Source organism: Salmo trutta, chromosome 14 (assembly GCF_901001165.1).
Source record: "Salmo trutta chromosome 14, fSalTru1.1, whole genome shotgun sequence".
Lineage (NCBI taxonomy): Eukaryota > Metazoa > Chordata > Actinopteri > Salmoniformes > Salmonidae > Salmo > Salmo trutta.
Genome location: NC_042970.1, coordinates 76,436,406 through 76,450,394, shown reverse-complemented (window position 1 = coordinate 76,450,394; position 13,989 = coordinate 76,436,406). Strand labels below are relative to the sequence as shown.

The following is a 13,989-nucleotide window of genomic DNA, read 5'->3' as shown; positions in this document are numbered from 1 at the left end:
TATTTTGACCAATGAAACTGCGATCTAGTGGTAAATATAGTTACTACACACATTACTTACCATACAGTATTTTAATATTTTATTCAAATATTTGCTGTAAGGCGTTTCTATAATCGTGCACACACTATATTACGTGTGCATATGACACATTGAAAGAGAGTCAAAAGTCTTAAGAGAAAAATGTTTCTGTGAAATAATTCCATTGTGTGTTGAATACCTGTCAACGTTCAAGCACCTGGGGTAGGAGGGTGGAGCTTTGAGTACTGTAGCCAATCCCGTTTCTGTATTTCATATAGGGGCGGGCCACACTCAAGTAGGCTACCTAAGCAAACCTTGTATGTACACTGCTACTTCTGGTATGTTGAATTTATATGTTTACTTAGCATTACTAATACAACCTGAATGTCAAAGTAAGGAACGTTTTAGCCTAATTTAAACCGTAAGCAGTTGCTGTACGAAATTGTTGCATCATCATATGTTGGTGTCAATAGCAAGCTTGATTTGTTAGCTAACGTTAGCTTAGCTATGTTATGCTAGCAGTTTGCAATTGAATTACTTTTTTTCTAAAGGTTTGGGGAGATGGCGTCGTTGGCAGCTATAGAGCCAGGGCTAACCCCGGGGACATTACTGAAAGAGGAATCCGTAGTACCAGTTTCTATATTCGCACCGGACTGTGGGGATGACCTTTCAGGGGGAGAGTGCTTCGAAGACGGAGAGAATGTTAACGGCGAGTCCGAGGATCATTTAGACTTTACTAGCAAGGTAGGCCCTGCTCTCGACTCAGCAAAAGCTAGCTACATGGCATATGCATGCGTGGATTTCAATTTTACATCAGCTTGAACAAAAATATGTTGCTATTTTTATGAAAGTGACAATTTTATAATAGCGTTTAATTTGGTTGACGTATGACCGGACACGTATCTTTTCGAGTGACCAGTACCCACCAAAACATGCAATGAATGAATGACACGTATATATGTGCCACTCTGTGTAGACACGACAGTTGGCGAAACAACCAAAGATGATTTAGGCCTGGGCAAGTCCAGTCCTCGGGAGCCTGATTTGGTGTCGCTTTTCCCCCCATCCCTAGCAAACACAGCTGATTTAAACTCATTGCATTCTAAACGGAAGTTTAAACGGAGTCAGGCGTGTTAGCAGGGGCATTGTAACGTCAACAAACGACCCAGGCCTAGCTTCTAGCTACTTGCTTCAATATTTGCATGCTGTCTGTCTGGCCGTTCTGACTTTGTTTTGTTAGTATTATTCTGCCCTGTCCTCTACTGGACATAAACTGTAATGTTACGGTTTTTTTTTATTTACGTTGTAAATTTAGATGCATCACCAAGTCCAGTTTACAATAAAATGTTATTGTAAACACATTCATCTAAGTTTCTGTCAATTTATCAAACAACCGTAACACCAGTGAATGAACCTAAAATATATATTTTCTCTCTTTCCTAGCTGACTCTGGTCAGCCCCACAGGAGAACAGTATGACTCGTTACTACGGCAACTCCGAGAGAGGATGGATGAAGGATGTGGGGAGACCATTTATGTTGTGGGAGTGGGCTCAGGTGAGAAGGGACAACCTACTTTCCTACCTTATTTTCGGTCCATATACCTAAACCACACAACAGAACACATGGTCCTCATGTGTAAACATCTCCAATAAGAACCCAGATCTACGGTGGCCCCCTTACAGAACACAGACCTGATGTGCTTTTTGTCTGTTGTTTAAACACAAACAGATCTGGGACCAGTCAGGCTAGTGTCAACCCCCAAAGCTGGGCACAGTGCGCAGGTTGACTAGGCTACTTGTATTGCCTGGGGTTATTTGGCATGCAGAATTACTTGTAGATCAATGACTGTCAACAGAGTTGGACCGACATGCAGTTCAACACTGAAAGAGAGGGTGCATCAGTTGTCACAATATAAGAGGTATTTTCAGATGGTAGAAAGAATGTATTATAACCCCAAAAAATGTTTTAATGGTTTTCTTGACTGATGCATGCCTACATTTGGATCGGTCTGAGGTCTGTGGAGTGAGGCACTTGTATCTTAAACATTTGAATGGGGAACCGATGCTTATCAGTGAGTGTAACATCCTTAGCCAGTTTAGTCTGAAAAACACTAGCTAACTTGTTTATCCTGATTTAACCCTTTTAATGGTCAGTTGGCAAAACGACAAGCCTCCACCTTCTCAGCTTCTGCTCCATTGTTCCTATAATTTGCCCTAACATTAATGGAACTACTATAGCTACATTAACTGATGTAAACTGGAAATGCAGTCAAGTACCCTGTAATTAAGGCCTTATGTCTGGGTAAAGCCACAAGCATGGGCGTTCTCAGATTAATGGGCAGTGTGGTTAGTGAGTGGCTTTCTATCTCCTTACATCCTCTCCTGCTCCCCCCTCCCCCCCCCTTCTTGATCAGACGGAGGTGACTATGGTCTGGACGAGGGGGACATGGAGGCGTCAGTGGCCACGGTTCAATCCCTGTGTGAGCAGATCGAGGCAGACATGATCCTGCTGAGAGAACGTAGTGACGCAGGGGGGAAAGTACGAGACTACCTCATCCGCCGACGGGTCGGAGAGGAGGACTTCCTGGAAGTGAGGTGAGGAGGGGGGGGGAGTACAAGACTACCTCATCCACCGACAAGTCGAGAATGGGATGCTGGGAGGGGGGGGAGAGAGAGACATTCGTTAATTTATTATTAGGTCTTCTCAGAGGGATGGGGGGAGGGGGGGAGAGAGACATTCGTTAATTTATTATTAGGTCTTATCAGAGGGAGAATGGATGCTGGGAGGGGGGGAAGAGAGACATTTGTTAATTTATTATTGGGTCTTCTCAGAGGGAGAAGAAGTTGGTTTGCTTTCAGGATCAGTGTTCTGCAACATTTGGTGTTGCACATAACAGCTCTCTGTCCTTTAACTTCTCTCTCCCCTTCCCATACAGGGTGGCGGTGGTGGGTAACGTGGATGCCGGTAAGAGCACCCTGCTGGGGGTGTTGACCCACGGGGAGCTGGACAACGGCAGGGGGTTCGCCAGGCAGAAGCTCTTCCGACACAAACATGAGATGGAGAGCGGCAGGACCAGCAGTGTGGGGAACGACATCCTGGGCTTCGACCAGGAGGGACATGTAAGATAATGACTTGGTGTTGACTTAGGAGTCACTAAGGACATTTAAGTTAGATAGGGATGACATAGGCAGGAGATGGAGAGTGACAGGACGAAGCTGACTTAGAGCCTGGTTCATCTTGACCCTAGCGTGTTGTCCAGCACTCTGATTTAAACCAACCTCTCTCGGTCTCTGCTCCTAGGTGGTGAATAAGCCAGACAATCACGGGGGCAGCCTGGACTGGACTAAGATCTGTGAGAGGTCCTCTAAGGTCATCACCTTTATAGATCTGGCCGGCCACGAGAAGTATCTGAAAACCACTGTGTTTGGAATGACCGGACACCTACCAGACTTCTGTATGCTCATGGTGAGATGGGGGTGGTGTGTTTTCGTTCACACATGGTCAGTTGCTTATCACCACAGACATTTACTGTGTCAGTGACTTTCTCTCGCTCACTCTTCTACATCTCTCTCCTTTCCTCTCTCTAGGTGGGCAGTAATGCAGGTATTGTAGGGATGACCAAGGAGCATCTAGGTTTGGCTCTAGCCCTGAATGTACCAGTCTTTGTAGTGGTGACCAAGATAGACATGTGTCCAGCCAACATCCTAGCAGGTGAGAGATGGACTGTGGAACATGGCCCTGTTCAAATCATTAAAACATGATCATTAATCATAGTGAAATGTAACTTCTTTTTTTTTCATTGGAAAAATCCAGGTAGTTCCCCCCATTAGTCTGTTTGGTTAACAAATGAACACAATGTGTGTTAATAATTGTGTGTGTGTTTTCCAGAGACACTGCATCTGTTACAGAGGTTACTGAAGTCCCCAGGATGTAGAAAGATCCCTGTACTGGTTCAAAACAAAGATGACGTTATCGTCACTGCATCCAACTTCAGCTCAGAGAGGTAAATACCAGTGAAGTAACACAAAGTTTCCTTGTGGTGGTTTTGGTCCTTTTCCTGATTTCATCTGAACAGTTTGCCACCTTGTGTGTAAGATGGCGCCGACAGGCATGGCACCTCTGTTCTAGCTCCTAAGCAAGTGTGTGTGTGTGTGTGTGTGTGTGTGATTTCTTACATTATTGGCCCAGAACATTTTTTGTGTTATTACATACAGCCGGAAAACTTTTGGATCTCAGAGCGGCGGTAACTCACCAACGACCCAAACAGATATAAGACTTTTCTGAATTGCATCCTTTGTTTGCAACCCCCAAGGCAACTGAACGCTTCCCAGAGGCTGCTCCAAAACACCACCGGGCAGAAGAGGTGTTTGGAGTGGACTTCTATATTCCGACTCGGGTGGCGTGCACACCATCCACCGATTCCGAGTATATTACACGCTAATGTTCAGTCCCTGGACAATAAAGTAGATGAGCTCAGGGACTGTAACATACTTTGTTTCACGGAATCATGGCTCTCCAGATATACTGTCCTTGTCCATACAGCCAGCTGGGTTCTCAGTACATCGCACAGACAGGAATAAGGAACTCTCCTGGAAGAAGGAAAGGTGGAGGTATATGTTTCATGAGGAGGCGGTGAGGGCCTTGGCGGAGTGGTGCTAGGGAAATCACCTCAATGTCAACAAAACAAAGGAGCTGATCGTTGTCTTCAGGAGACAGGGAGCACACCTCCCATCTACATCAACAGGAACGCAGCAGAGAAGGTGAAAAGCTCTCCCTGCTCTCTGTCGGTTCCTCAGCGTACCCATCACTGACAATCTGAAATGGTCCACCCACACAGATAGTGTGGTGAAGACAGCGCCTCTTCAACCTCAGGAGGCTGAAGAAATTTGGCTTGGTCCCTAAGAACCTCACAGCTGCACTGCCCGCAACCGCAGAGCTCTCCATAGGGTGGTGCGGTCTGCCCAACGCATCACCGGGGAAGCACTGCCTGCTCTCAGGACACCTACACCACCCGATGTCACAGGAAGGCCAAAAAGATCATCAAGGACAACAACCACCCGAGCCACTGCCTGTTCACCCCGCTATCATCCAGAAGGAGAGGTCAGTACAGGTGCATCAAGGCTGGGACCAAGAGACTGAAAAACAGCTTCTATCTCAAGGCCATCAGACTGTTAAACAGCCATCACTAGCTGGCCTCCACCCAGTACCCTGCCTTGAACTTAGTCACTGTCACTAGCCAGCTACCACCCAGTTACTCAACCCTGCACCTTAGAGGCTGCTGCCCTATGTACATAGACATGGAATCACTGGTCACTTTAATAATGTTTACATACTGCTTTACTCATCTCATATGTATTTACTGTATTCTATTCTACTGTATTCTAGTTAATGCCACTCTGACATTGCTCGTCCTAATATTTATATATTTCTTAATTCCATTTTATTTTGAGGTTTGTGTAATGTTGTGAATTGTTAGATATTGCTGCACTGTTGGAGCTAGGAACACAAGCATTTCGCTACACCTGCAATAACATTTGCAAAAAAATGTGTATGTGACCAATAACATTTGAATTGATTTATGGGTAATGTATGTCGCCTTACTCCTCCACTCTTTCCTTCTTCGTCCCATCTTTGTCTTTCTTCCTTTCTCTTCTCCCTGCTCCCCTCTCCCCTCTCCTCTCTCTCTGTGTCTCTCCCTAGGATGTGTCCAATCTTCCAGGTCTCCAATGTAACAGGAGAGAACATGGACCTTCTGAAGATGTTCCTCAACCTACTGTCTTCTAAAACCTCCTATAGAGAAGATGAGCCTGCCGAGTTCCAGATCGATGACACCTACTCAGTACCGGTTAGTCCACACACACACAACCATCAACACCACACACACACACTCTAATCATTTAACAACCTGTGTTGTATTGATGTCTCCTTTCTCTCCTCAGGGTGTGGGCACAGTAGTATCCGGCACTACGTTACGTGGATTGATACGACTGAATGACACGCTGCTGCTCGGCCCAGACCCCCTGGGCAGTTTCCTCTCCATCGCTGTCAAATCTATCCACCGCAAGAGGATGCCTGTCAAAGAGGTCCGGGGGGGACAGACCGCCTCCTTCGCACTCAAAAAGGTGTGTTTTTAGGCATCTGACTGTAAGGCTACAACCACACAGAGACACAATAACACAGATGAAGTCGTACTTGCATTCATAAGTTGTCTGTTTTTGTGTGTCAAAAGATCAGCTCAAGTCAGCGACGTTTGAATAAGTTGCATATGTAAAAAGATGGACAATTTAGGTTTTTTTCTACAGAAAATTCTCTGTTCATAATCCATCAATGGATGACTCCCATTGGAAAAATCCTCAATCGGCACATTTCTGACACAATGTTTGTCCTAATGTTTCTCTCTCTTCCCCTCTTCCCCTCTCCCCCCCGGCCCCTTTTTCACCCCTCTCTCCTCCAGATCAAGCGTTCCTCCATCAGGAAGGGGATGGTGATGATCTCTCCCAGACTAACACCGCAGGCTACCTGGGAGTTCATGGCAGAGATACTGGTCCTGCACCACCCCACCACCATATCACCACGATACCAGGCTATGGGTGAGCGGCTTTCAAACGTCTGGGTGTGTTCATGATTGCTTGTATACTGTGGCAATGCTCAATTTAGCATTAACGTTTCAGCCATATTCATATTAGGTCTTTGTCTCTCCTACAATCACACAAAAAATTAGACAATGGGACACGTCCACAGTTGCTATGCCACTGGTATGTCAATTTGTTATTTTTCTGACTTTCTCTCCCTCAGTGCACTGTGGCAGCATCAGACAGACGGCCACCATTCTGACCATGAACAGAGACTGTCTACGTACCGGGGACAAGGCCTCAGTCCACTTCAGATTCATCAAGACCCCCGAGTACCTCCACACAGACCAGAGACTGGTGTTCAGAGAGGGACGCACCAAGGCTGTGGGCACCATCACCAAGGTATGGGGTTATAACTAGTTGTAAGGGGTTATGAATGGTCATAAGTTTATAAAAGGTCATGGAGCATTAAACCCCTTTAGAGAAACATTTCACAATGTTACAATAACTCAGTCTCTTCACCAGATTTGCCATGTGAGTGTGGTCAAGTGTTATAATGGGTTATGAAGGGCTTATACCTCTTTCTAAAGGGTCCCAGACTACCTCCTAACTAACTCCACCTGTACATGTCTCTCCAGCTGCTCCAGTCAGTCACCAAGGCCCAGCAGGCCAAGATGCAGTCCACGAAGAAGGGCACCACATCAGCCAATGAGGAGGCAGGATCCGCACCGCGGCCCGACAGCCCCAACGCAGGACAGCTACCGGTGAGCTACCGGGGTAGGGAGGGGCTTAGACTGAACAACTGGTGAAGAAAGGGACTACCCTGCGTTCATAACCAAGTGGGAAGGTGGTATTTTCCACATACGACTGGGAAAAATCCACTTGAACGCCCCTCCTACTGGTAATTACTAGTGGGTAACTCTTCTATCATCCCTGAGCTCTGACTTCTCCCACATGCTGACCTCTGTCATCTACTAAGGAAATGATCTATAATGAATTATCTATAATCTTTAATTAATTATCTGTAATCTATTAATATTTGTTTTTAATACGACTTGGTTTACAAGCAAGATTATGGTTGATGCAGCTTGTTGGCCATTAGCCAATCAGCTTTTCTCAACGAGTTCAAAGCACGTGAATGCATCCAACTGGTATTTACGACTTCACAACTGGTAATTAACGCCTTCCCACTTGGTTATGAACGCAGCATTAGACAGAACACTTGGATACAGCCACAACACAGGACAGCTACTGCTGAGCTACCGGGAGGCCGAGGCTTAGAACGAACACCTGGAGGAGGGAGGGGATTAGGTAGAGGGAGGGTCTTGGACAGAGATGTAAGGAGTAGAGCTGACATGATTCCCAATTCTACATGACAGACGATCATCTGTTCTACACAAAATATTTCTAACTAAGGGAGGGGAGAGAACATCCTGGAGTAAGAGGTAATATAATGACTTGCTAGAAGAGGAGGAAAAACTCTCTGCCCTGCTGCATTGTATGCTTTCATGTCTTTAGTGTTGTGTGTGCAGACCTGCCAACATACAGCATTTTGCGTACCAACTATACAATTCTCTGTCCATGTACGAGATCCGAGTTAATAGTACACAGAAATGAATGGGGCCTGATTTTTTTTATTTAACATTTAAATAGAAATTACATCCACTGAGTGAATCTAAGGTCTTGATTCTTGAGCTGCACCACACAGACATGTATGGAGTTTGTGTCAACGGACATGGAGATTAATACATCGTTATTGGACTACAGTTGAAGTCAGAAGTTTACATACACTTAGGTTGGAGTCATTAACTTGTTCTTCAACCGCTCCACAAATTTCTTGTTAACAAACTATAGTTTTGGCAAGTCGGTTAGGACATCTACTTTGTGAAGGACTCAATTTTTCCAACAATTGTTTACAGACAGATTATTTCACTTATAATTCACTGTATCACAATGCCAGTGGGTCAGAAGTTTACATGCACTAAGTTGACTGTGCCTTTAAACAGCTTGGAAAATTCCAGAAAATGATGTCATGGCTTTAGAAGCTTCTGACAGGCTAATTGACATCATTTGAGTCAATTGGAGGTGTACCTGTGGATGTATTTCAAGGCCTACCTTCAAACTCAGTGCCTCATTGCTTGACATCATAGGAAAATCAAAAGAAATCAGCCAAGACCTCAGGAAAAAAAATGTGTAGACCTCCACAAGTCTGGTTCATCCTTGGGCGCAATTTCCAAATGCCTGAAGGTACCATGTTCATCTGTACAAACAATAGTGTTTATACTTGTGTGCTATGGGACCACGCAGCTGTCATACTACGCAGGAAGGAGAAGCGTTCTGTCCCCTAGAGATGAACGTACTTTGGTGCGAAAAGTGCAAAGCAATCCCAGAACAACAGCAAAGGACCTTGTGAAGATGCTGGAGGAAACGGGTACAAAAGTATCTATATCCACAGTAAAACAATTCCTATATCGACATAACCTGAAAGGCCGCTCAGCAAGAAAGAAGCCACTACTCCAAAACCGCCATAATAAAGCCAGACTACGGTTTGCAACTGCACATGGGGACAAAGATCGTACTTTTTGGAGAAATGTCCTCTGATCTGTTGAAAAAAAAAAAAAAGAAAAAAAAAAATGTTTGGCCATAATGACCATCGTTATGTTTGTAGGAAAAAGGGTGAGGTTTGCAAGCCGACGAACAGCATCATGTTGTGGGGGTGCTTTGCTGCAGGGGGGCCTGGTGCACTTCCCAAAATAGATGGCATCATGAGGAAGGACAATTATGTGGATATATTGAAGCAACACCTCAAGACATCAGTCAGGAAGTTAAAGCTTGGTCGCAAATGGGTCTTCCAAATGGACAATGCCCCCAAGCGTACTTCCAAAGTTGTGGCAAAATGGCTTAAGGACAACAAAGTCAAGGTATTGGAGTGGCCATCACAAAGCCCTGACCTCAGTCCTATAGAAAATGTGTGGGCAAGCAAGGAGGCCTACAAACCTGACTCAGTTACACCAGCTCTCAGGAGGAATGGGACAAAATTCACCCAATTTATTGTGGGAAGCTTGTAGAAGGCGTCCCGAAAAGGTTTGAACCAAGTTAAACAATTTAAAGGCAATGCTACCAAATACTGAGTGTCTGTATACTACTGACCAAGTAATGAAATAAATAAAAGCGCTAAAATAAGTCCTCCCTCTCCCATGCAAGTCCTGCCTCCCCAGCTCCTCATTGGTTTATAGAAGCAGGTACCCACGTGCAATTTCCTCATTGGTTATACCCACGTGGGTGATTGAAAGACGAACTAACTAGCTAAATTGCCATCAATGTTTTAATGCTTATCGACCTGTTCCCAAATGAATGTAATTGGTTTAGAGTATTATTTTGGGGACGGGTCGAAAAGCATTAAACATTGATGGCAATTTAGCTAGCTAGCTTGCACTTGCTAGCTATTTTGTCCTATTTAGCTAGCTTGTTGTTGCTAGCTAATTTGTCCTGGGATATAAACATTGTTGTTATTTTACCTGAAATGCCCAAGGTCCTCTAATCCACAGATAAAACAGTCTACCGAATTGCCTCCTTCCAGGCCTTTTCTTCTCTTGACTTTATATTGCGATTGTCAACTTTCATAAATTAGGTGCATTACCGGCACTGACCTCGTTCATCTTTCAGTCACCCGCGTGGGTATAACCAATGAGGAGATGGCATGTGGGTAGCTGCTTCTATAAACCAATGAGGAAAGAGGAGATGGGAGAGGCAGGACTTGCAGCGCGATCTGCGTCAGAAACAGAACTGACTTCTATTTTAGCCCTTGACAACGCAGACGCTCGCGTGCAGTGTGGGTGCAATAATTGAATAAGTATGTCTAAATTTATTATGCAACGTGAACAGTGTAGTCAGCCAGTTAGATGCCATTTGCCATCAGGTCCAAAGAAGAAAAAGCCTGGAAGGAGGAGAGATGACTAGAAACGATTCAGTTGACTATTTTATGTGTGGATTAATTGTCGGAGTAGAGGACCTTGTGCATTTCAGGTAAATAACAACTAAACGTTTATATCCCAGGACAAATGAGCTAGCTAAATTTCCATAAATGTTTAATGCTTTTCGACCTGTCCCCAAATTAATATAATTGGTTCGGCGTTTGTTTTAATATTTCAACCTGCCTTTGGTGTGGGGGGGGGGGCAAAATCAATTTGCTCAGACATGCTGAGTGCCCTCGTTACCAATATGGTTTCAATGATTGCCAGAGGAACTGTTTGCCACAAAGAGGTCTACCCTGATGCCCTGCTGCGTAAGGCTAAATCTAACCCCAATTTGGCGCGTGCTTATGCTACTCTAAAATATGCCGTGCGCGTATGGTACTCTAAAAGTTGGACAGGGTTGGCATGTGTGTGTTGTAACAGCAGCTTTCTTCTCTGTTCCAATATGCTGGCTAATCTCTCTTCCGATGCCCCTCCATCTCGTTTCTCTCTTTCTTAATCCCGCGCTTTTGATTGTTCATCACCCTGTCTTTCACAATCCCTATTTTTTTTCCGAATGCCCTCCCTTTCCTTGACCCTCACACTCGTCTGCCAATATCCCTCTCTTCCGCTCTCAATTTTCATTCCACTTACATCTTTCCTCCTCATCCCACTTTCGTTCACTCCTCTCCTCCATTATCGTCGGACCCATCACTCGTTCCTTTCATCTTTCCTGACCTCCGTCCATTAAACTTGTCTCCCCGTCCCCTCCTTAACACTTCCCCCACCCGTCACTCTTTCGTTCTCCTTCACTCTCTCTCTCCCTCCGCCTGTCTTGTTGGCTGTCTGCGTCAGACAGTGGGGGAGGAGGAGACGCTATGTAAAGACGGCAACAGAGAGAACCAGGTAAACGGAACGAGGGAAGGAAACACCAGTGCCATTTGTCTTAAAGAAGTACTGCCATGACTTTCATTTATCCCAACACTAAAGAGTGTTTTCCTGTGCACGCCTGAACTTTGACTTCTAAAAGTACTAAAAAGGTTATTTACTTGAATGAAAACATTAAAATGACGTTTAGGCCTGAACTAATGTTGTGTAATAAAAAAACTATTTTCAATGAGAATTTGTCTATTCTCATTTTTAAAGTCAAATATTATCTAAAAGTTACAGGTGGTCGTAAATTGTGTGCTTGGCTTAACATTTAGTAACACTTGTTCTGTTGTGACTGTTCTCCTCCAGCCCAAGTCAGGAGGTGGAGGCAGGAGGAGAGGGGGTCAGAGACACCGAGGAAAAGCCCTGAACAGCACAGCATCACCAACATCACAACACACACCAGCTGCAGCAGGAGTGGGCACCACTGCCTAACCCCTCCACCATCTTCTCTTCTTCCTCTCTCTATACTCACCTCTACATCCTCCTCCTCTACATCCTCCTCCTCTACATCCTCCTCCTCTACATCCTCCTCCTCTACATCCTCCTCCTCTACATCCTCCTCCTCTACATCCTCCTCCTCTACATCCTCCTCCTCTACATCCTGTTTTGTAATCGTTCTTCTTCCAATTGGGGGAGAAGGAATGAATGTAGCAAAGAAAAGGAGGACTAGAAGTGAAACATGCATTAATCCTAAATGATACAGCTTAACATGTACATCCTAGTTAGATCACCATTACAGAGTAGTTCTAGAACATCGTTAAATGTCACTATGGGTTCTATGGCAACTAACGACTGAACTGGCCCCTGGAATATAGCAGAAAGAAACAGTTTATTCAATCTAACAGACACGGTATAGTAATAGAAACAAACAAGGTTTAGTTTTATTACAGATTCATTATGTAGACAGGAAAGAAATGGTGTTGTTCAGGCACACAGATCTAACTGTTGTCTTAAGGGGTCGTCATCCAGTCTAATAATAACTGACTCAAGATTCAATCTAACAGGAAATAAATGGCGTAGTTCACAAGGTTTAGATGAAATCTAACAGACCGGACCTGGCATAGGAGTCTCAAGGTTTAGATTTGTTATTCGATTCATCATTATTTAGACACAAGGTTTCCACTCAATCTAATAGAACAGTATACAGTGGGGGGGAAAGTATTTGATCCCCTGCTGATTTTGTACGTTTGCCCACTGACAAAGAAAGGATCAGTCTATAATTTTAATGGTAGGTTTATTTGAACAGTGAGAGACAGAATAACAACAAAAAAATCCAGAAAAACGCATGTCAAAAATGTTATAAAATGATTTGCATTTAATGAGGGAAATAAGTATTTGACCCCTCTGCAAAACATGACTTAGTACTTGGTGGCAAAACCCTTGTTGGCAATCACAGAGGTCAGATGTTTCTTGTAGTTGGCCACCAGGTTTGCACACATCTCAGGAGGGATTTTGTCCCACTCCTCTTTGCAGATCTTCTCCAAGTCATTAAGGTTTCGAGGCTGACGTTTGGCGACTCGAACCTTCAGCTCCCTCCACAGATTTTCTATGGGATTAAGGTCTGGAGACTGGCTAGGCCACTCCAGGACCTTAATGTGCTTCTTCTTGAGCCACTCCTTTGTTGCCTTGGCTGTGTGTTTTGGGTCATTGTCATGCTGGAATACCCATCCGTGACCCATTTTCAATGCCCTGGCTGAGGGAAGGAGGTTCTCACCCAAGATTTGACAGTACATGGCCCTGTCAAATGATGAGGTGAAGTTGTCCTGTCCCCTTAGCAGAAAAACACCCCCAAAGCATAATGTTTCCACCTCCATGTTTGACGGTAGAGATGGTGTTCTTGGGGTCATAGGCAGCATTCCTCCTCCAAACACGGCGAGTTGAGTTGATGCCAAAGAGCTCCATTTTGGTCTCATCTGACCACAACACTTTCACCAGTTGTCCTCTGAATCATTCAGATGTTCATTGGCAAACTTCAGACGGGCATGTATATGTATTCTTGAGCAGGGGGACCTTGCGGGCGCTGCAGGATTTAAGTCCTTCACGGCGTAGTGTGTTACCAATTGTTTTCTTGGTGACTATGGTCCCAGCTGCCTTGAGATCATTGACAAGATCCTCCCGTGTAGTTCTGGGCTGATTCCTCACCGTTCTCATGATCATTGCAACCCCACGAGGTGAGATCTTGCATGGAGCCCCAGGCCGAGGGATATTGACAGTTCTTTTGTGTTTCTTCCATTTGCGAATAATCGCACCAAATGTTGTCACCTTCTCACCTAGCTGCTTGGCGATGGTCTTGTAGCCCATTCCAGCCTTGTGTAGGTCTACAATCTTGTCCCTGACATCCTTGGAGAGCTCTTTGGTCTTGGCCATGGTGGAGAGTTTGGAATCTGATTGATTGATTGATTGCTTCTGTGGACAGGTGTCTTTTTTTTACTGCTGCGGTTAGGAGCACTCCCTTTAAGAGTGTGCTCCTAATCTCAGCTCGTTACCTGTATAAAAGACACCCGGGAGCCAG

At 44.8% G+C, this 13,989-nt stretch overlaps 1 protein-coding gene across 1 annotated transcript; it reads left to right on the top strand.

The window, feature by feature from the left end:
- Window positions 1-276: 276 nt before the first annotated feature.
- On the top strand, window positions 277-12,007 carry LOC115147427 (GTP-binding protein 1). The gene is made up of 14 exons (XM_029689668.1): window positions 277-356; window positions 570-762; window positions 1,462-1,573; window positions 2,433-2,613; window positions 2,955-3,138; window positions 3,320-3,484; window positions 3,607-3,730; window positions 3,908-4,022; window positions 5,720-5,864; window positions 5,959-6,141; window positions 6,474-6,609; window positions 6,815-6,993; window positions 7,230-7,355; window positions 11,784-12,007. The coding sequence occupies exons 2-14, from the start codon at window positions 580-582 to the stop codon at window positions 11,907-11,909; spliced, it is 1,959 nt and encodes a 652-aa protein (XP_029545528.1). The 5' UTR covers window positions 277-356; window positions 570-579; the 3' UTR covers window positions 11,910-12,007.
- Window positions 12,008-13,989: the final 1,982 nt, after the last annotated feature.